We start from the raw sequence: 18,714 nt of genomic DNA, 5'->3' as shown, positions 1-18,714 counted from the left end.
CGGGATGTGCTCCCGAAAGCAGAAGCGGATCTTCCAGACGCTGCTGCTGCTGACCGTGGTCTTCGGCTTCCTCTACGGCGCGATGCTCTACTACGAGCTGCAGACGCAGCTGCGCAAAGCCGAGGCGGTGGCGCAAAAGTACCAGCAGCACCAGGAGTCCCTTTCCGCCCAGCTGCAAGGTACGCTTAACGGGACGCCCGCGCGCGGCCGGCGCCCAACTTTGCCCCGCCCCTCCGCCGGGGCTGGGAAAGTGGCTTTGGAGAGCCGTTGGCATCGCGGGGGCCACCTCTGACCTGCGGGGACATCGGAGGCGAGCCCTGCAGGGTCGCTGAGCCCCGAGTGTCAGAGAGATGACATCCCCGTAGTCCGGGTTCCCCGGGCGGTTCCCTTTGAAATGGGTAGCGCAGGTCCCTGGACCCGCTGGGCATTGGATGGCCAGGCGCACACGGACTCCTGTCTTCCAGCGCTCAGCAAAGGCCCGGCGCTGTGGGGGCAGGCAAGCCAGCAGCCCTCGCTCCCCCTACTGCCAGCCCATCCCAGAGGGACATGGTTCCCTGATTCTAATCTAGCCACTTGCTTTTCGTTTGACGTTGTCAGTAGCCCAAGGAATGGGGAGTTTGGCAGAGGTTTCTCAAACTGTGCTGTTTTTTCCCCAAGGGAAACTCAGCCATAACCCAGCAGCTCAAACTAATGGCCTAGTCCTGTGGAAGGCTAGTTTCTGGTAACTTAGTAGGGTGGACTTTAGAGGTATTGGAAATGTCCACACTACTTCTGTTTACCATCCTGCAGGTATGTTTTTGCGGGGGGGAAAATGTTTGTTTTCCTGAATAACATTTAGTTTATCACAGAGGTATGTGTGTGTGTGTGTGTGTGTGTGTGGTTTTACAGTTAGCTTTGAGAAGTCCAAGAAGAGAAATACAGTGTTTTCACTTTACCAGACATAGCAAGCACAGCTTGAGCAAGACCTGCAGAAAGACTTAAAGTTCTATCCTTCTCTTTTCAAATTTCTCTTAATGTAAATTTCAGAAACATAAATGATGCATGACTGTACAGTAACCACCAAGTTGTCTTCGTAAGAGCATAACCATCCTGTATGCTTTGCCCAAGTAGTGTATCTATATTTTGAAAGCTTTTTACTTGTACTTGGGTGAGTTTTCAACACTTATGCAGCCCTCTCTCCAACCAAAATAATAATGAAAAGCTGCGAGTAGTGAAATGTTGACAGTCTTTGCTGATAGGGCACATATAGCTTATTTCATATTACTGTGAGGATACGAGCCGAATAGATGTATCTGTCAGTGTGTCTGTATACAAATATAAAACAGATGCCTTTTCGTTATTTCAGCTATTTTGAGTGTTTTCTAGTAAAAAAAATTAAGATGAGTGAAAATGATACACGGCCGATTGCTTGGTCTTTTTTGCTCTTCCCAACTTAGCAGAAGGGAAAGTATTTTTAGCTTACTGAAGCTACACAGCCACAGACAGTGAAAATATGTGAGCTGGGCTTACTTCAAAAGGAAAATCTATTTTTGGTATAGTCTTAACTTAAATTTTTTTTTTAATTTGTGGATGTTTATCCATGAATAATGTTGGTATTCAAACTATGGGTATATATTTATTTACTTATTTATTTAGATGATGGCAGCGGCTTCTCTGTGAAGTTCAGTGCAGTTAGAACAAGGGAAAATTTTTCTGTCTAATAGTACAAAGGCAGGGCTGGATGTTTACAGAAGGGGCTTGTGTGGTGAACTCTTGTGAAGTGGTTGCCTTGGTCTCTTACTTTAGGAGACGCATGAGAGCAGGTGCTATCAGCAGCATCCTCAGCGCTGCACAGTGCCTGACACTCAGGAGGGGATCCATATATATTCATTCAGTCAACTAATAAAATTACCCTGAGCCGCCATGAGGACATTAATCCCAAGCACATTAGTCTGCTTTCTCGGGCTCCACTTCCCAGTCTCTGCTTTGGAAAAACAAACAAACACATAACGGCAACAAAATATTTTGCCCCAAGTGGCGCATTTGCCTCAGCTGCCAATGTTGAAGCTCATTGACCAAGACCCTGTTTTCTGAGATAGGGCCTTTATTTGCAGCATTCCATTTTGAAAATCAATTTCAATGTCTTTACTTCTTTTATATGCCTTCTTTCGGTGGTAGTGGGGGGAGTGGTCTTAAGTGGTAACACAAGACAGTTTAACTGCACAATATTTGCTCTGCTGCGGAAGAAAAGATGTAGCTAAGTTTGAATGACTTGCCTTAAAGTCCGTTTCTTAATTTTACCCTTTTGCCATTTCCTCTTGAGTTGTGGTGCTGCAACTATTATAACATGATTAAGCATGAAGAATTGTTTCCCAAGCAGGCTACAGTGTATTCTTTTTAAAATGGATTCCCGATTGACTTCTGTAGCATTTATTTTGGATTTCACATCTGCAGGCCAGGTAATGAAGCTTTTCTGATGGTATGCAGGTTTGCTTCCCTTTTCCAATGACAAATGACATTTTACTCAGCAGTGCTATGTACCACCTGCATTTGTTTTTAGGGCATTAAACTCTCTATTCTCAAGATTTGTTTAGTTTCCTGAGATCTCTTGATCTGTCTTGGATTAAGATCAGCGTTAATTATGAGTGGCCTTCTATAAAAAGTATGACTGCTGAGCCCAGCCGGCATGGTTCAGTGGTTGAGTGTCGACCTTTGAACCAAGCACATGTCTGGGTTGCGGGCTTGATCCCCCGGTCAGGGCGTGCAGGCGGCAGCCAATCAATTCTCTCTCATCATTGATGTTTCTATCTCTCTCTCTCCCTTCCTTTCTGAAATCAATAAAAATACATTAAAAAATATATATGACTCTTGAAATGTTTACATAGTTTGGCCCTATCATCTGAAGGTACATATTTGTTAAGTGAGCATATTTAGGATGTCTTCAGCTTAAGAATGGGTTGTACTCCAGAGTTTATTTTGAAAGGCGGTTACCTCTAACACCTAGTGTATTTTGTAGTAGAACAGTTCCATAAGTAGGAGATGGTAGGGTGACATGGGGGACGTTCCAAGACTAGGCAGCCCTCTCCTCACTAAATATAAATCTGTATGTCTGCCAGCCTATCTATGTACTGATCTGTCTGCCATCCACACGGTACCTTAATGATGCTGAGGAGTGGGGCAGAGGTTACATACTGTTGGCAGAGGCAGTCCTAACAACCTTTGACCAGCACAGTGTTTCCTTAACCTTTTAAACATTTAAAAACTCCTCTCAAGTGGGCCATGCACCATTCTCTTGAGTCTACACAGAGTGGTTCTCAGTTTTGACTGGCCATTAGAATTACCTGGGCAGCTCCCAGACCAATCAAATCACAATCCGGGGGGGGTGGAGCTCCCCTGGCAATCTCCCCAGGTTATTACAACGTGCTGCCAAGTTGAGAACCACAGCTCCATAATCTTAACACTGAGCCACTTCACACAGTTACTGTACCTGCTTGGCCGCAAAGACACTTCAGGCTTTTTCTTTCTTTCTTTTTCTTGAGCATGTGATTCAAATTCTGGTCCTGCAACTTTTTATGTGAACGTGGGCCTCAGTTTTCTTATATACTGGAGATTAGAATGACACATTTCACAGGGATATTGTGAGGGTAAAATAATTAATCCCTATTAAACTGGTAGCATACGTGGCGCACCGTAGGTACTGCTCATTGAAGATAGGTTGTTACTATAGTCACTGTCCCTGTTAGATGTAAGATATTTTATCTCTCTTCCCAGGTTTGTCATGGGTAAAAATTTTTGAAATTCACAAAATTCGTTTTCCTAGTGAGCCACCTCCTCTTATTGTACGTAAATGAATGAACATAGAAGAAAATAGGTGAACTGTCATAAATCTGAGTACTTGTTCTGGAAAAGGGGCTTTCCTTGACAATTTAAACTTGGAATATGGTTACTGATTAACTCCCTTCTGTGTCATTTCAGATTGGGAGAGGGTGTAACTGATAGAGGTAGGCAGTAATCTTGTGCAATAAGATCTGGGAGTGAGATATAACTTCAAATGTTTTAAAAGTAGGAACAGCCCTGGTCTATGTGGCTCAGTTGGTCGGAGTGTTGTCCCATACACCCAAAAGTGGCAGGTTCCATTCCTGATCAGGGCGCATACCCAGCTTTCAGATTCAATCCCTGGTTGGGGTGTGTATGGGAGGCAACTGATTGATGTTTCTCACTCTCACATCAATGTTTTTCTCTCTCTCCTTCTCTGTCTCCATCCTTTCCTCTCTTTAAAAATCAAAACAAAAAAGTAGGAACAAAGTGTCCTTCATTCCTAAAACACTGTATATGACATTATTGTAGTGCTCTTGGTCTTCCCAGTGATGACCGGAAGCCATCAAGGAAAGGTTTAGATAATGTTTTCTAGGCTTCTGTTCCAGATAAGTCCAGGAACGTGTAGGGCAACAATTTAAATAAAAAACCTTTAGTGTTTCTAAGGTTATATTGTTTTCTCAGTTAGTTGCCCTTTGCGTTGTGTTCTTCTAAGGGCAGGATGGTCTGCTAGCCAGAGGCTGAACACATTTTATTGTAACTGGTTACTTTGTTTTCAACCTACCCTGAATCTGCTTATAAAAGGAAAAGAAAAAAACAAAAAAGAAAGAAAAGAAAAAGTCTCTTTCAGCTCAGAGCCCGGCTTTTTTTATTCTTTCATCTCCAGTGCCTGGTGCTGGGCAATATAGCAGGTGCTCAGTAAATAGTAGGTCTGTGACCTTGTGGTATTTTCTCTCTGCCAATGAATGGGCGTTATATATGGTGGGCAATTAAGTATAGTGCAGGGGTCCTCAAACTACGGCCCGCCAAAAACATTTATCCGGCCCACCAGGTGTTTTTGCCACCGCTGCCTGTCCTGCTTAGCAGCCGACTCGTCCCGGGCCCTCAGTGCGCATGTGTGGAATGTCTGAGGGACAGTGAACTGGCCCCCTGTTTAAAAAGTTTGAGGACCTCTGGTGTAGTGGATAAGAGCTGAGGAGTCAGCGCTTGAATTTGATTTCTTGCTCCCACCCCCCATAGCTGTGTGATCGTCTGCAACTTACTTAACTTCTCTGTGGCTTGTTTTCATTGTATGTGGTAATCAGGATAATCTTTATATATAAAAGCCTAATATGTAAATTGTCCCGTCCGGAGATTGACCGGGAGCCTGGGAGTTTAGTTGCTCGCTATGATGTGCACTGACCACCAGGGGGTGGCGCGGAATGAAGGAAGGCCCCGGCTGGCCCTGATCGCTGGCCAGGCCCAGGGACCCTACCCGTACACGAATTTCGTGCACTAGGCCTCTAGTAGTGTTTATAATAGGTTATCACAAGGATCAGTAGTGTTAGCCAGTGTGAGATGCTTAGAAAGCTGTAGTCTGTACTTTGGTCTATTGGGGAACCTCATGTACCTTAGAATGGTTCACAGACCTCAGTGATTTAAACCCACAGGGGTGGGCCGTGTGTTATAGTTTTACGCATTTTCAAGTGCAAAGTTAGTTTCTAGTAAATAAACATTTTCACTGAAGTACATCTTGCAGTTAAAAGGAGTTATTCATCAAGCTGTTTCTGTTTAATTCTATTGTATTTTAAAAAATAGAACAGATTCTCTCTCTCCCGTTTTTGGGGGTGAAGCAACCTAAGTTTTGGAGGCCTTGCTTCGGCAAGGCTGAAAAAAAATAGAACAGGAATACTTTCTGGGCTCAGTAGTTTTTATTTGAATGTAAAACTTTGTCTTAAAATCCATTTCCTGAATAAAAGAGAAAAACTTCTGGACACTTTTTGAAAAATGTCCACAGTTACATATTCTGTTGAATATCTGTAATGTGCAGAAATATTTGATTCCACACATTGCGTCTGCCTTAGTTATCCCTGTAAATGGGAACATGCCACTGTAGGTTGACATGTAAGATAATGTAAGAAAATTGCTCATTACTGTGAGCCTTTAGCTTAAGTACCAGGTGGGCTGAAAACCTTACCTTGAAATTAAAAAAAAAAAAAATGTCTCCTGCTGTTCCAAATGCAGTTTCTTATAGGACGGAGGCACAAGGCCAGGTTTCAGTGACTTTCGGAATGAGTGAACTGGAGTTGAGGAAATGACGACTGAAGTTGCCGTGGACCAAAATACAAAGGATTTGAGAGAAACCAGAAGAAGGGAGAGAGAGAAAAAAGGGGACTAACATCAGTTTATGATTTTCCAGGCATTGAGACATTCTTGCTCACATCTTTATGTCCTGAAAAGAAACAGGGATTAATGACAGGAGAGTGGGTTTGGCATCAGATACAGTGTGAATGCATTTCTGGTGTTTGCCAGTAGAATGACCTTGACCTCTCTCAACTTCAGTTTCTTCATATTTAATTGGGGATAACAATGACTGTCTTGCACACTTGTATGGATTAGAAATAATACTCTTAAAGTGCACAACATGAATGCTGGAGTGAATAGCAATGACACTTATTGGGTGATGAATAAGGAAAGGTTTAGACCAATAAGGAAAGGCTACTGTTGCTGGATTAGTATCACGCTGGTTATTTGGCCATCGTGCGCTATATCTAGTACAGCAATTTTCAACCTTTTTTATCTCATGACGCATATAAACTGATTACTAAAATTCTGCCGCACACCAAAAAAATATATTTTTTGTCAGTTTGACAAAAAAAATAGGTACAATTTTGATTTTCACACTGGGAGGCTATTATTGTGTTGGCTGTTGTCAGTTTTTTATTTGACAATCTGAGGGATAAGAGGTCTGTGCCCCTGACTAAATAATAGTGAGGTATTGTATATTTATTTTTAAATATTAATATTACTTTTTAGAGAAAGAGGAAGGGAGAGAGAGAGAGAAACATTGATTGGCTGCCTCCCGCAAGTTCCCTACCAGGGTTTGAGCCCACAACTGGGGCATGTCCCCTCACCTGGAATTGAACTGGCAACCTTTTGGTGCAAGGGACACGCCCAGCCAACTAAGCCACAGGTATTGCATGTTTTAAAAATTCTTGTGGCACACCGGTTGAAAATCGTTCTGTCTTTTCTATTGTTTTGACCCTTTTGGGGGGAAAGAAAAAGATCTGAAAACACTTTACATGGTTGCAACTAAGAGTTGCTGTTTTCATTGTGACCACTAAATATTGTTATTTTATCATTCAGGACAAAATGTTTTTACTTCTTTTGCCAGTCAGTGGTTTGTGGGGTTTTGGCTTTGTTAGGAGTGAAAGTTTTATATGTAATGTAACTTTATTATAAAATGGCAAACTATATTGTCCTCCTAAGCTACTGTGATTTGAAGTGACTTATTAAGATAGAATTTTAGCCAAAACCGGTTTGGCTCAGTGGATAGAGCGTTGGCCTGCGGACTGAAAGGTCCCAGGTTCGATTCCGGTCAAGGGCATGTACCTGGGTTGCGGGCACATCTCCAGTAGGAGATGTGCAGGAGGCAGCTGATCGATGTTTCTCTCTCATCGATGTTTCTAACTCTCTATCTCTCTCCCTTCCTCATGACAGTATTATTGGTTTTGAGAAAGTAGGTTAGATGAGTCATATGAGGATTCAAGATAAAATTTAGATCAGAGGTAACTGGTGTGATTATTTGATTTCCAAAGTGTAGGACTTTTGTTTCTGTTATGAAAGATGATTTGGGGTGATACTGAGTTGATTTTAGGCGGCATGCAAATGCCACATAAAATAACATCAAATCATATAATTTAAAAAAAAAACCCGCCCTTTTGAATTCCCTTTCGGTGTGTTCTTGACAAATCAAGTAGAAACTCTCAATTTGATTCTAGAACCTCTACCCTAGATAGAGTTGCTCATTTGTTTTTTTCAAAGAGAGCAGATTTCAGGGAGCCAACAACCTGATAGCTAGAATTTAATAATTGTGTTATTGCACTTAACTTTTACGGTTACCATCCATGAGTGCCATGCAAGTCGGATTTTTCATTTATAATGTACTAGCCTAAAGTTTCCTTTTTAGAAGTTTATTGTAGGGGGAAAAGTACAGGTTTTGTGTGCTTGAAGTAAGAACTCATGTTGGGAGTACCTGCCTGAAGGTTAGGAATGCATCAGCTTTTCCAGTCTGATATGAACACTGCATTTTACAGTGAAGAAGACAGTCCTGAAGCTGATGAGTCACTTACCATGTGTCTCCAGCTAAGAGCAGAGCCCGTGTATCCTGCCCTCCAGTGCAGCGTGGGGCTCCACACAGTGCTCTGCTCTCTCTGGACAGACTGGCAGCACCCTCTCCATCAGGACAGAAGTGGGCGTTGCTATTTCTAACAATACGGTGTCTCTCTGAATGGCATATTTGTGTTCTTTGCTTTTATTGGCCTGGGAGTGCTTATCTAGAGGACATGTCAGTCATTGCCCTTCACTAATAAGCCTCACTAAATAGGCTCATCGCCTGGAGGGATGTGGGCATGAAATAAATTGCTCTTTATAACTGTACGACATTTAAAAATATGTATATCTTGCTTTAACAACTTTTCGTATATAAAATGTCACAATATGAGAGTGAATAGAAAAGTAACAGATATGCTGTCATTCTGAAGAGTAAGACATTATAGAACGTTTGAATGACACCATTTCCTTTCCTTGGAGAGTAAGTGAATTTAAGAACAATCTATAATTATTTTAAGAGAGATAAATATCCCTTTTTCCCATTTTGCATCCCATTTAAGCCCCTTTATGTGGAGCTTTTGTTAAAAACAAACAAAAATCTACAAATTAAGATATTTCAGAGAGCTTTGATATTGCTTGGATGCTCTGGACAACAGCTTGATGCTATAATATCAATATCCTAAACATACATTAAAATTGAGTAGCTGATACTTACTTGATTATCTAGTTTGGTTAGTGTAGAACAGTTTACCAAGTTTTACATTGTCAAGATTTAATAATATGAATCCATAATTTCTATTATATCAATCTCTTAACCCCGTGGTCGGGAAACTGCGGCTTGCTAGCCACATGCGGCTCTTTGGCCCCTTGAGTGTGGCTCTTCCTAAGCCTTAGGAGTACCCTAATTAAGTTAATAACAATGTACCTACCTATTTAGTTTAAGTTTAAAAAATTTGGCTCTCAAAAGAAATTTCAATTGTTGCACTGTCTTAACCTATTAAAAAACATTTCAAGGGGATTTTTAAAAGGACCTCATATCCTTTTTAAAGGTTTGATGCTATAAAACTTGTTAAATTGTATCTATGTCACACGTCTCTTTTATTAGAAGATGAAAAATAAATTCTCTTTGCTATCTAGGTGAGCATCAGCTCAAAATCCAGAAGTCATCTAAGTTTGATCTGGGTGTGGGTGAAGCTACTTGGGTTTAGATTTTCCAGAACAGTTCCTCTTCATCTGCAGGCCTATGAAACTAAGGTGTCAAGTATTCTGACCTTGAAACAACCAACATACAACGGGTGGTGGGGGATGGGGGCAGGCATTAAGATGCCTCCATAGTCTTGTTCATCAAAGCAGAAAATCCAAGGTATGTAGGACTCACTGGTTCATCACAATTCCGAAATCCATCTGGGCAAATACATGGTCCTTGCATAGGTTTTCAGGCCTGGGAATAATTTTCCATGACTGTTTATTCTTCTGTTTCGGCTATTGGTTCCACTCTCTGAATCATCCTTCCTTTTTCATGGAAGGTGTTATGTGCCTGTTTCTGAGTTTTCTCAGCCTGCTTCCTGCCAGTAGAACTTTTCGGATCTATGGCCCTTTTGCATCCAGTACTGTCTCTGTCCCTTTCAGTCCCAACTGGCAGTTTCTGCTGATAAAATGCTCTCAAAACTTTTGTGGGTCTTCTGTGAAACTCATTGGTGCTTACTCTGTTAGACAAAAACCACACCCACATATTTCTTGAAGGTAAATCCTTTTCTGCCTTGGGCTTCTGCTGAGACTAAGGAGAGACCACGCCCTTTATCTTCCCAAAGGCCTATTGGAAGGACCTGCAAGTCACAGCCTTAAACTTTTCCTGCGGTCTGGCTGCATCACTCCCTGAGACACCATGTTTCCAAGCTCTTAACAAGGTTTTCAAAAGCCACGCTCTCCATCTCATCTTTAGATCATGTTCTTTTTTTTTGACAGTTCCTTGGAATTGATCTTTGCTTGGAAGCTATTTCTTAATTTTAACCTTGTTTGTAGTCTAGGAGGCTGAGAATGCTCAAAACCAACAAGTACTGCCTCCTTTCTGTTTAGTAGTCCTTCCTTCTCACAGTTTACTGTGAGTAACAAGAAGAAACCAGGTAGCATTTTCAACATTTTGCTGGGAAATCTTAGGTAAACCATCCAGTTCATTTTTTACTTCTCATATACCTGCAAGCGACTGCAGGTCATGTACCTATATGGAAGTGGGAGTATTGGGAAGCCTTCTGCCACAACATAATTTCCAGCTTCCAATAAAATTTTCCTCACTTTCATTTACGCTTTTACAGGCAATCCTTTCAGACCCAGAATTCTGTGGACACTGTGCTCAAGGCACCTTATCCTCTACTTGCATCCCTCGTAAGGCCCTACACAGTCCCAGTGCTGCTCTCACCTTTGAGACACTGGTTGCGACAGCACTTCACTTCCAAAATCTGTATTAGCTACCCTGTTGCACAGCAAATCATCCCCAAACTAGATTTCCTTAAAGCAACAAACGTTACTCTACAATCTGTATGGGAAAGGAAGTTGGGCTTAGCTGGGTGATTCTCCCAAGATCTGTCATGAATGTCACACGATGAAGCTTCGGATTAGGGTTGAAATTTTCTCAAAACTCAGCTGGGATTGAAGAATCTGTTTCAGAGTTCACAGAGTGGTTGGCAGGCCTCAGAAGGCCTGCTTTCATCCCTGCTCATCCGGGCCTTTTCGTAGGACTTTCCATACCACCAACAGGGAACTTACAACATGAGGACCCAAGATGAAAGGGAAAGTATTTTAATAACCTGGTCATCTTGAAAGGGATAAAGCATCACTGTTTTAACATTACCAAAGTCCTCACAAGCTAACATTTATTGGACACTTTCTATGTACCAGGCCACTGTTCTAATCCATCGTTGTCTTGGATTATGCAACCTAATGCTTTTGAAAAAATGTTTTCCTACATATTAAAATTTGATTTACCATTTAATTTGAAGTAAGAAGTGGCATTTGAAATCATGGGCTGCAGAAGGAAATTGTCTAAAGCATCTTATCTGGAAGAATTATGATGAAAAGAGTGGTCCAGGTAACTTTCTGAAGTACAATCCCAACCTGTAGGCTGTCAAGAGAAATTCCAAAGTGGAAGGTGTCATGTCTTTGGGCAGTTTCAAAATCCATTGACAAAATGTGAAAATTTCCCACTGCTACAAAGGACTGTATTTCATTGGCAAGTAGATGGGAATGCAGTGCCTTGTGTTAGTTCGTATAGTATTTTCACATGCTTCTGAATGTTCCTTCTGACTTTATAGACTGTGGTCCCTAGTGAAGAACTTGCTATTTAATAGAAGATAATTTTTAAAAAATATATATTTTATTGATTTTTTTTTTACAGAGAGGAAGGGAGAGGGATAGTTAGAAACATCGATAAGAGAGAAACATCGATCAGCTGCCTCCTGCACATCTCCTACTGGGGATGTGCCTGCAACCAAGTTACATACCCTTGACCAGAATTGAACCTGGGACCTTTCAGTCCTCAGGTTGATGTTCTATCTACTGAGCCAAACCAGTTAGGGCCAGAAGATAATTTTTATAGAGTTTTACTGGTCTTGGATAACAAAATCTTTTATTTAAAGAAAGTATAAATAGAATGCCAATTTCAACTTGTTCATTCATCCCTACTTTGAAAGTCAAGTTTAAAATATTGCAGTATGAGTATTCTTCTGTGATATCGATAAAATAAAAGTAGAGCATAAAAGCATATTATAAAAAAGTCATTCATGTTTTCTGAACAGTTGTAATTCCAAATTCATGGTATGACCTCACTCTTCTAAACATATTTTAGTAATTAGAAATACATGAGATAAATATTTCTATTTTCCTTTTGACTGGCCTAAACATATTTCTATAAGAAATTGGGAATTGGATAGAGAATATTTTGTCAAAAGCTTTGAGGCCATATTCCATTCAACAATTAAGGAAGAATTCTGTTCTTGTCAGTGAGAAGAGACTATTGAATTTCTGTTGAGTCAGTGATTGTCTCTCTGTCCCACTCCTCTCTGAGTGGGTGCCAGGTTATTGTCATGATATCCATTGTCATTTTATGTTACTGTGGACTTCTCTTGGTGTTAATCTTGTGGATGCCATAAGCCTCCTGTGACGTGTGGTCTCTGTTCTCTGTTCCAAAAATCAAAAGGGCAAATTTCCCTCCATGTTCCACACTGTAGTGCTAATGTGCAGTGTGATTCTTACGGAGATTTACAGGTTAAAATTTTGTTCTTTAATATATCTTTTATTCCCTGGATTGATTAGGGTCCAAATGGACAGAGCTAAAGGAAGCTCTTTTCTGTTGAAACTGTCCAAGGAAGCAGCAACCAAGAGTTAGCTAGAATGGTGGTATTTGTGAGTAACCCTTAGAAATCTTCATCTGTGGTCCCACAGTAGCAACACTTTGAGTACAGGCTGCACCTTTAAAGAAAGACTGCTTTGTTGTATTTTTGGCCTCCAGCTGTTCCTACAACTCATTCCTAAGACCACATTGTGGGTCTTGTCTCTGACCTTCTCTTCCTTTAGGGAGGCATTTTCTATTTGGGATCCATGGGGGTCCATGAACTTCCTGAAAATATGTCACTTTTGTATATCTGCCATCTTCTAAGACAGAAGCCATAGCTTTTATCAGATTCTCAAAGCCTCAGTGACCTGAAAAAGGTTAAGAACCACACTGCTTTAGGGTAAATTCTTCTTTCTGAGGTATTTTTAAGTCCACCTTGGAATTTGACCTCCCCTGGTCCTATCCCATGAATCCTTGAAAGTAGTTGGGTTTGTAATGGGGTAGCAATAGCCATTACTATTCCCTTAAAGCTCTAACCCACTCCGCCCCCTTAAATTAGAAGAATCCTAATTAGGGACCTAAATGGCATTTAATAGTTGCATTCCTTAGACTCCATTAGTAATTGCTTCATGAATAGTAAAAACTGCCTGGCAATTACATGCGAAATTTATACTTTCCAAATTGCTTTATATTCATGATAGCATCCCCCCGCCCCCGTAAACTATGCTATGTTATAGAATAAAGCAAAATATGCCATATTGTGACCAGTTTAAATTGGGGGAAACGGATGTCCCACAGCCAGCCAGTGACACACTTGGTATTGATGAATCCTAACTCAGGGCCTGGACTAATCCTCAGTTTCCAAGGCTCCCTTGCCCTGGAACTCACTATAATGAGGTTTTAACAGTAATCACAAAACAGAGTTTCTTTCTGACTTTGCCTGATGGAGAGAACTCAATCCTTTACAGATTCTGTCAAACAGTAAATATTCCCAGATGGCGACTCACCTGGATTAGAGAACTGGTCTCCTGGGAGTCTAGCTGCCAGCCCCCACCTCTGCCCATCTCTGCGTCTAAGGAAGGTGCTGATGGCTATTCAAGCTACTCCTTCCTGCTTCACCTCTATAGCTTTTTACGTTAGTAGCATGTTTGCCTTGTTCCTTTTTGGATCGCCCATGCCCTGGAGGATCTGGGAAGGCTCCATGGAGATTGGGTTCCAATGTATTAGACTAGTAGTCACTGTGGTGAACTTGGCTTCCCACCCTTTCCATCCTATCTCTCTGGCACATTGTCCTTGATCCAAAAATAGGGGCTTGGGTGGTTCTTTACCTTGGGGCGATTTTTTTTTTTGGACTTCTATGCATGCTGGGGTCTGGACAGGGCTTAAGCTCCGGCTATTCTCACCACAGGCTGTCACCTCCTGATAGCAACTGTGGCTTCATCCTGACTCTAGAGGTGACTTTGAACCTCACCACTCAACTGATTCTCCAGCTGTGATTTTAGTTTCCAGATGTAGACGTCAGATCACTCCTAAATAAATCATAGATTGGTGGAGCGGGAGAGAATGTTTGTAGAACCCAGGTTGCAAAGAGCAGCATATGGTTATGTTTTGGTTTGGCCTACAGAGCACTCTGAAAAATTTAACAGTAGTTGTCTACAAGGAAAACGATATTTTATGTAAACATCCGATTCCCGACTTTGAAGTCATAAGATCCCTGGACACTCAGCTGCATTCCTGCATCGTGAATGGCTCACATTTTGAACGGAACATGTGGGCTTCAGTTGGCAAAAATTCTCACTGGGGATTCTTTATCTTGATTAGCTTCTGTGGTTTATCAATGAAGAAAGCCAGCCTCAGAAAGATAGAATGACTCGACATCTGTGCTTTCCAGTGTAGCCTGGGCCATGTGTTGCAACAGCACTCACAATGCAGCTAGTGTGATTGAGGAACTGAATTTTAAATTTTAATTAATTTAAATTTAAAAATTAAAACAGAAGTATTGTAAAATATTTTTCTGTCCAACACAACGTTATTGTTTTGGTGACACTACATTTCCGTTAACTGTTGTCTTGCAATAGATATAAGTAGTGGATTACAGTGTATAGATACTTTCTACTTTTTTAAAATTTGCGACTGCTAGAAATTTAAAAATTACACAGGTGATTCACAGTACGCTTCTGTTGGACCGTGCTGACCTGGCAGAGCCCACAGATTGCTGGTGGCAGGTGTGATGTTTGTCGGCAAATACCCACAGTTATAAGCATATTTTTTCTCCATGACTAAAGTGTTACCCAATTTTTCTTCTAATCCTCAAAACATTTTCATTATAATATAAAATCTCATGAACTCCTGTAGGAATTTAGTTTTCCTCATTTTTATGTGGCATATGGTACAGAAGTGATTTTATGTAAAAGAAATTTAGCTTTGTGTATTATCAACTACTATGTAATACAGGTAATTTTAAAAATAAAATTAGTATTCATGATACATATGACTACTTTTAATTTTTAATACCATTAAATAATATTATATTTGATTTTGGCACAGATGTATAAGATATGTAGTCTAAAATTACTTACATATTGTAGCTTTAAAACTAGACAAAATTACTTTTAGAGCTAATCTATTGTGTTCTTATATTTGACAAAATAAGAAGGAATCAAAAACTTCACAAATAAAACACTGGGCATGTGAATAGCCCAGTCAACTCTAACATTTCCTTTTTTTTTTTGACATTTTAGTTATTGAACTAATGAGTTGTAACATATATACGTAAAAGTGCACAAATTGTAACCATACAGCTTGATGATTTTTGAAAAAATTTGTGCACCAGCAACCTGATCAATTCACATAACAATACCAGCACCCTGACTTTCCCTTGAACCACTTCAGTCACTGCCCCCACCTCCTAAAAACAATCACCACTGATTAATTTTGCCTGTTTTTGCACTTTACATAAAGGAAGTCAAATAATATATACTCTTGTGTCTGCCTTCTTTTGCTTAATATTGTTTGTGAGATTCACCCAAGCTGTTACATGCATAGATTATTCGTTTCTATTAGTGTGCCATTGTGTAAGTCCATCACAATTTATCCGTTCTACTATTGACGGACATTTGGGTATGTCAGTGCCTGTTGTTACGTTCTTTTGTGTGTGTGTGTGTGTGTGTGTATGTGTTTCAAAGATGAGCAGTTTCTTAATGAACTTTATGACTATTTTGAGTAAGATAATACAATTTAAGGACTGTTTTGAGAGCATTTGCAAAATCGTTGCCTTATTATTGCCCCTCTCCTAGTACTATTTTAATATCCCTATCCTGTCTGTATGTGTATTATTAGTATAAATTTAAAAATATGATCCAAAATAAAAATAACTAAAACTTAATGTTCAAAACACAAGCATTGGTATCATTGTTCAGTTAATGACAAGCTGCCCTAGGGCCGGCCCAGATATGAGCTCACTTGTCTCTTCACCGTCATTCGTGCTCATTTGATAACATTCTTTTTCCATTTGTATGGAAAAAAAAGCGGTAATTTTTAAAGTAATCAATTTATCTATTTTAAAAGAAATTACAACAGGTTCAGTTACTGCCTTTTGCTAAATTTATTTCCTGAAACATGTTCCCAATCCCCCTGGTTTGGGAACACTGCCTGCCACTGGAAGGATCCGGAGTATAACCGAGTATGTACTCAGGAGGAAGATTATGGAGTGAACGCAGCACCGGGTGGTGCTTAAGCTAGCCTTGAGAGCTCTTCTAAGTTACAATTGTGTGAGTTTAAATTCTGAGCTGCTAGCTTAAGTGAACAATAGTGAAAATAAGAATTACCTTTAGTGACTCATGCTAGGCAATTTGTTGATACACAGTACATTTCACAGCATAGTTTTGCTTTATTGTATATAAATGGCAAAAAGGGCAAGGTGTTCTTGGAATTGATCCATGAAAAGCTCCTAAATATTGCCTTCAAAACCTGTGATAATTGAACTTGTGTTAGGCTACAGTTTGTCTTCATACAAATTATGCTAGAAAACACTAACTAATAAAATACTTGTGTAAATAAAATTCTATCCCTTTTTACATGAACAGATTTCTAAATATTTAGGAACATAAGGAGGAAAGATAGCTTCCTAGCCAAAGAATTAATGGATGGCTCTTATCGGTAGATTCAGGCAGGCCCTAAAAGCATTAGTGCTCTAAAGCAATATAGAGAACAGACTGACAGCTCTCAGAGGGAAGGGGGCTGTGGGAATGGGTAAAAAGGTGAAAGAATTAAGCCAAAAAAAAGAAAAACCTCACAGAATAGACAATACCATGGTGATTACCAAAGGGAAAGTAGTGTTTGGCGGAGGTAGATGAGGGTATAGGGTGAAGAATTTGGAAGTACAGCCCCATCTATCTTAGTTACTTTCAAAATTAGTACCCTGAGAGATAAACGAAGAAAGCTAATTTTACTTGAAGAATCATTTTACAGTGATTTGATATACACTTTTAAAAAGATTGACGTAAGATGTTAGCCATGTTTGTATTGTCTTGGCAAAGGGTATGAGTTTGTAATGAACAAGCACTTAGCATAACTTGTAAACAAAGGGCAAAAAGTTTGTTATTCAACAAACTTTTCCTGAAGCACCTACTGTCCAGAGACTTAGTTGGGATATAAATTTTATTATATAGGCGCTGGTATCAAGAGATAGAATTATGACTCTGCTCTTTCAGTAACAATAAGTAGAACTTCTCCAAAGTATTTCAGCGTTCATGGTGCTGATGTTAGCAGCAAAAGTAGATGTGACAAAACGTAGAATTTACTTTTATATAATAACTTATGTGGGTAAAAAAAAAAAAAAAAAACTAAAACAACTTAGTTGGACCCATGGATGGTTTTAGGCATTTAAAATTTGGGGTAGACTTCTTGTGGACATATATAATACTTTGCTTTTTAAAAAAACTATTGTATAGTCACTGAGATTAAATGAAAAAAATTTTTTCCATTAGTATTTACTTGAAAGTTATAGCACCTACTATGGCAACTCTATATGTTTATACATAAAGCCTGGGGCGGGGGTGGGCATGAAAACTGGAAAATGGTTAGAGGCAGATATACTGCCTATTTTTTACCAGTCTTTTTTTTTTAAAAACTTATCTGATTTTAGGCATTTTTTAAAAACACCCTTACTTTTCAAGTTGTACATTTATTAATTCCTTCCTTTTAATGTGAGATTGTGTGTTTGTGTGTATGATTGTATATATATATGTGTGTGCGTGTGTGTGCATGTGTGTGTGTGGCTTCGTTAGTAAGATAGTAAGTTATTATGAGCCTTCTCTAGTAAGAGAATCCTAGTAGTAATTTGTTTATATTTTCACCCTTTAAAGTATGATTCTTCATGGCTTAACTTGAGGATATCAGACATTTTTACTAAACATGGGAAGCTGAAGGCGGGTCCCTCGGTACGCAGGTCTGGCTTTGATTTGGAATTGGATATTTCCTGTGAGTCGTCCTGGCCTGCTTTTGGTGCATAGAATAGAAGAAGCAGTGGGAAGAGGTAGTTTTGTTTTGTTTTTTTTCTCTGCCAAGTTCATTTATGTACTTTTTGTGAACAATGCCTGCTCAGAAAATTTTCAGAGTAGGAACATGTAGATTCTTGTTAAGACCTCATAGGTGAAACCAGTGAAGTCAGCCAGCTACCAGTGTAGTGTTTGTTCTCTAACTTAAGTAAATACTTCTTCTCATTAACTTGTTCCTTTGGAAATATGTTGATGTGGGAAGAAAATCCGGCTTTGGTTTCCTTGTCTCTGTTTCATTACTTATTTACTTACTTTATTTGTTTTACGTTGCTATTTCATTACTTAAACACTTTAAAAAAAAAAAAACAGTCTGGTTGGCACCAATCAGAACAGACACCAAGTAGAATATTTCTCCTGCTTAATTCTTTTATAAAGGAAAAAGCTTTTTTTTTCTAGCCCCTCCCCCAGCACTTAACTATAAGAGGTTATGATTCGTAGCTACCACACCTAAAGTTATTTTTTGAATTTTGAGTTATGTCTCAGTAGATCATATCTAATTTCCCCTCTTTCTTGGTCTATTCTCATGTTATTCTGGTCACTCAAAAACCGGAATCTACTGGCATGCTGTAGGCTACACAGCTATTTTTCATATACTAATAGTTGTGTTGCCCCTACTTTCAAGATGTATATCCTGAAACTTACCAATCTGCACATATTTCTATTTCTAGCTGCCTAGCCTGACGTACCGTAATCTCTTGACCAATGGCAGTAGGCTTCTACCCG

At 39.8% G+C, this 18,714-nt stretch overlaps 1 protein-coding gene across 2 annotated transcripts in view; it reads left to right on the top strand.

The window, feature by feature from the left end:
• The first annotated feature begins 6 nt into the window (after window positions 1-6).
• GOLIM4 (golgi integral membrane protein 4) overlaps window positions 7-18,714 on the top strand; it is a 74,387-nt gene continuing 55,679 nt past the window's right edge. For both annotated transcript variants that reach the window (XM_015570761.1, XM_015570760.1), the window contains exon 1: window positions 7-179. In XM_015570761.1, the coding sequence (XP_015426247.1) occupies window positions 83-179 (97 nt within the window). In that variant the 5' untranslated portion in view covers window positions 7-82. The remainder of the gene's footprint in view (window positions 180-18,714) is intronic.

This window comes from Myotis davidii, unplaced genomic scaffold (assembly GCF_000327345.1).
Source record: "Myotis davidii unplaced genomic scaffold, ASM32734v1 scaffold1307, whole genome shotgun sequence".
Taxonomy (NCBI): Eukaryota; Metazoa; Chordata; class Mammalia; order Chiroptera; family Vespertilionidae; genus Myotis; species Myotis davidii.
The sequence above is the reverse complement of the archived record's forward strand: the minus strand, read 5'-3'. Positions and strand labels throughout refer to the sequence as shown.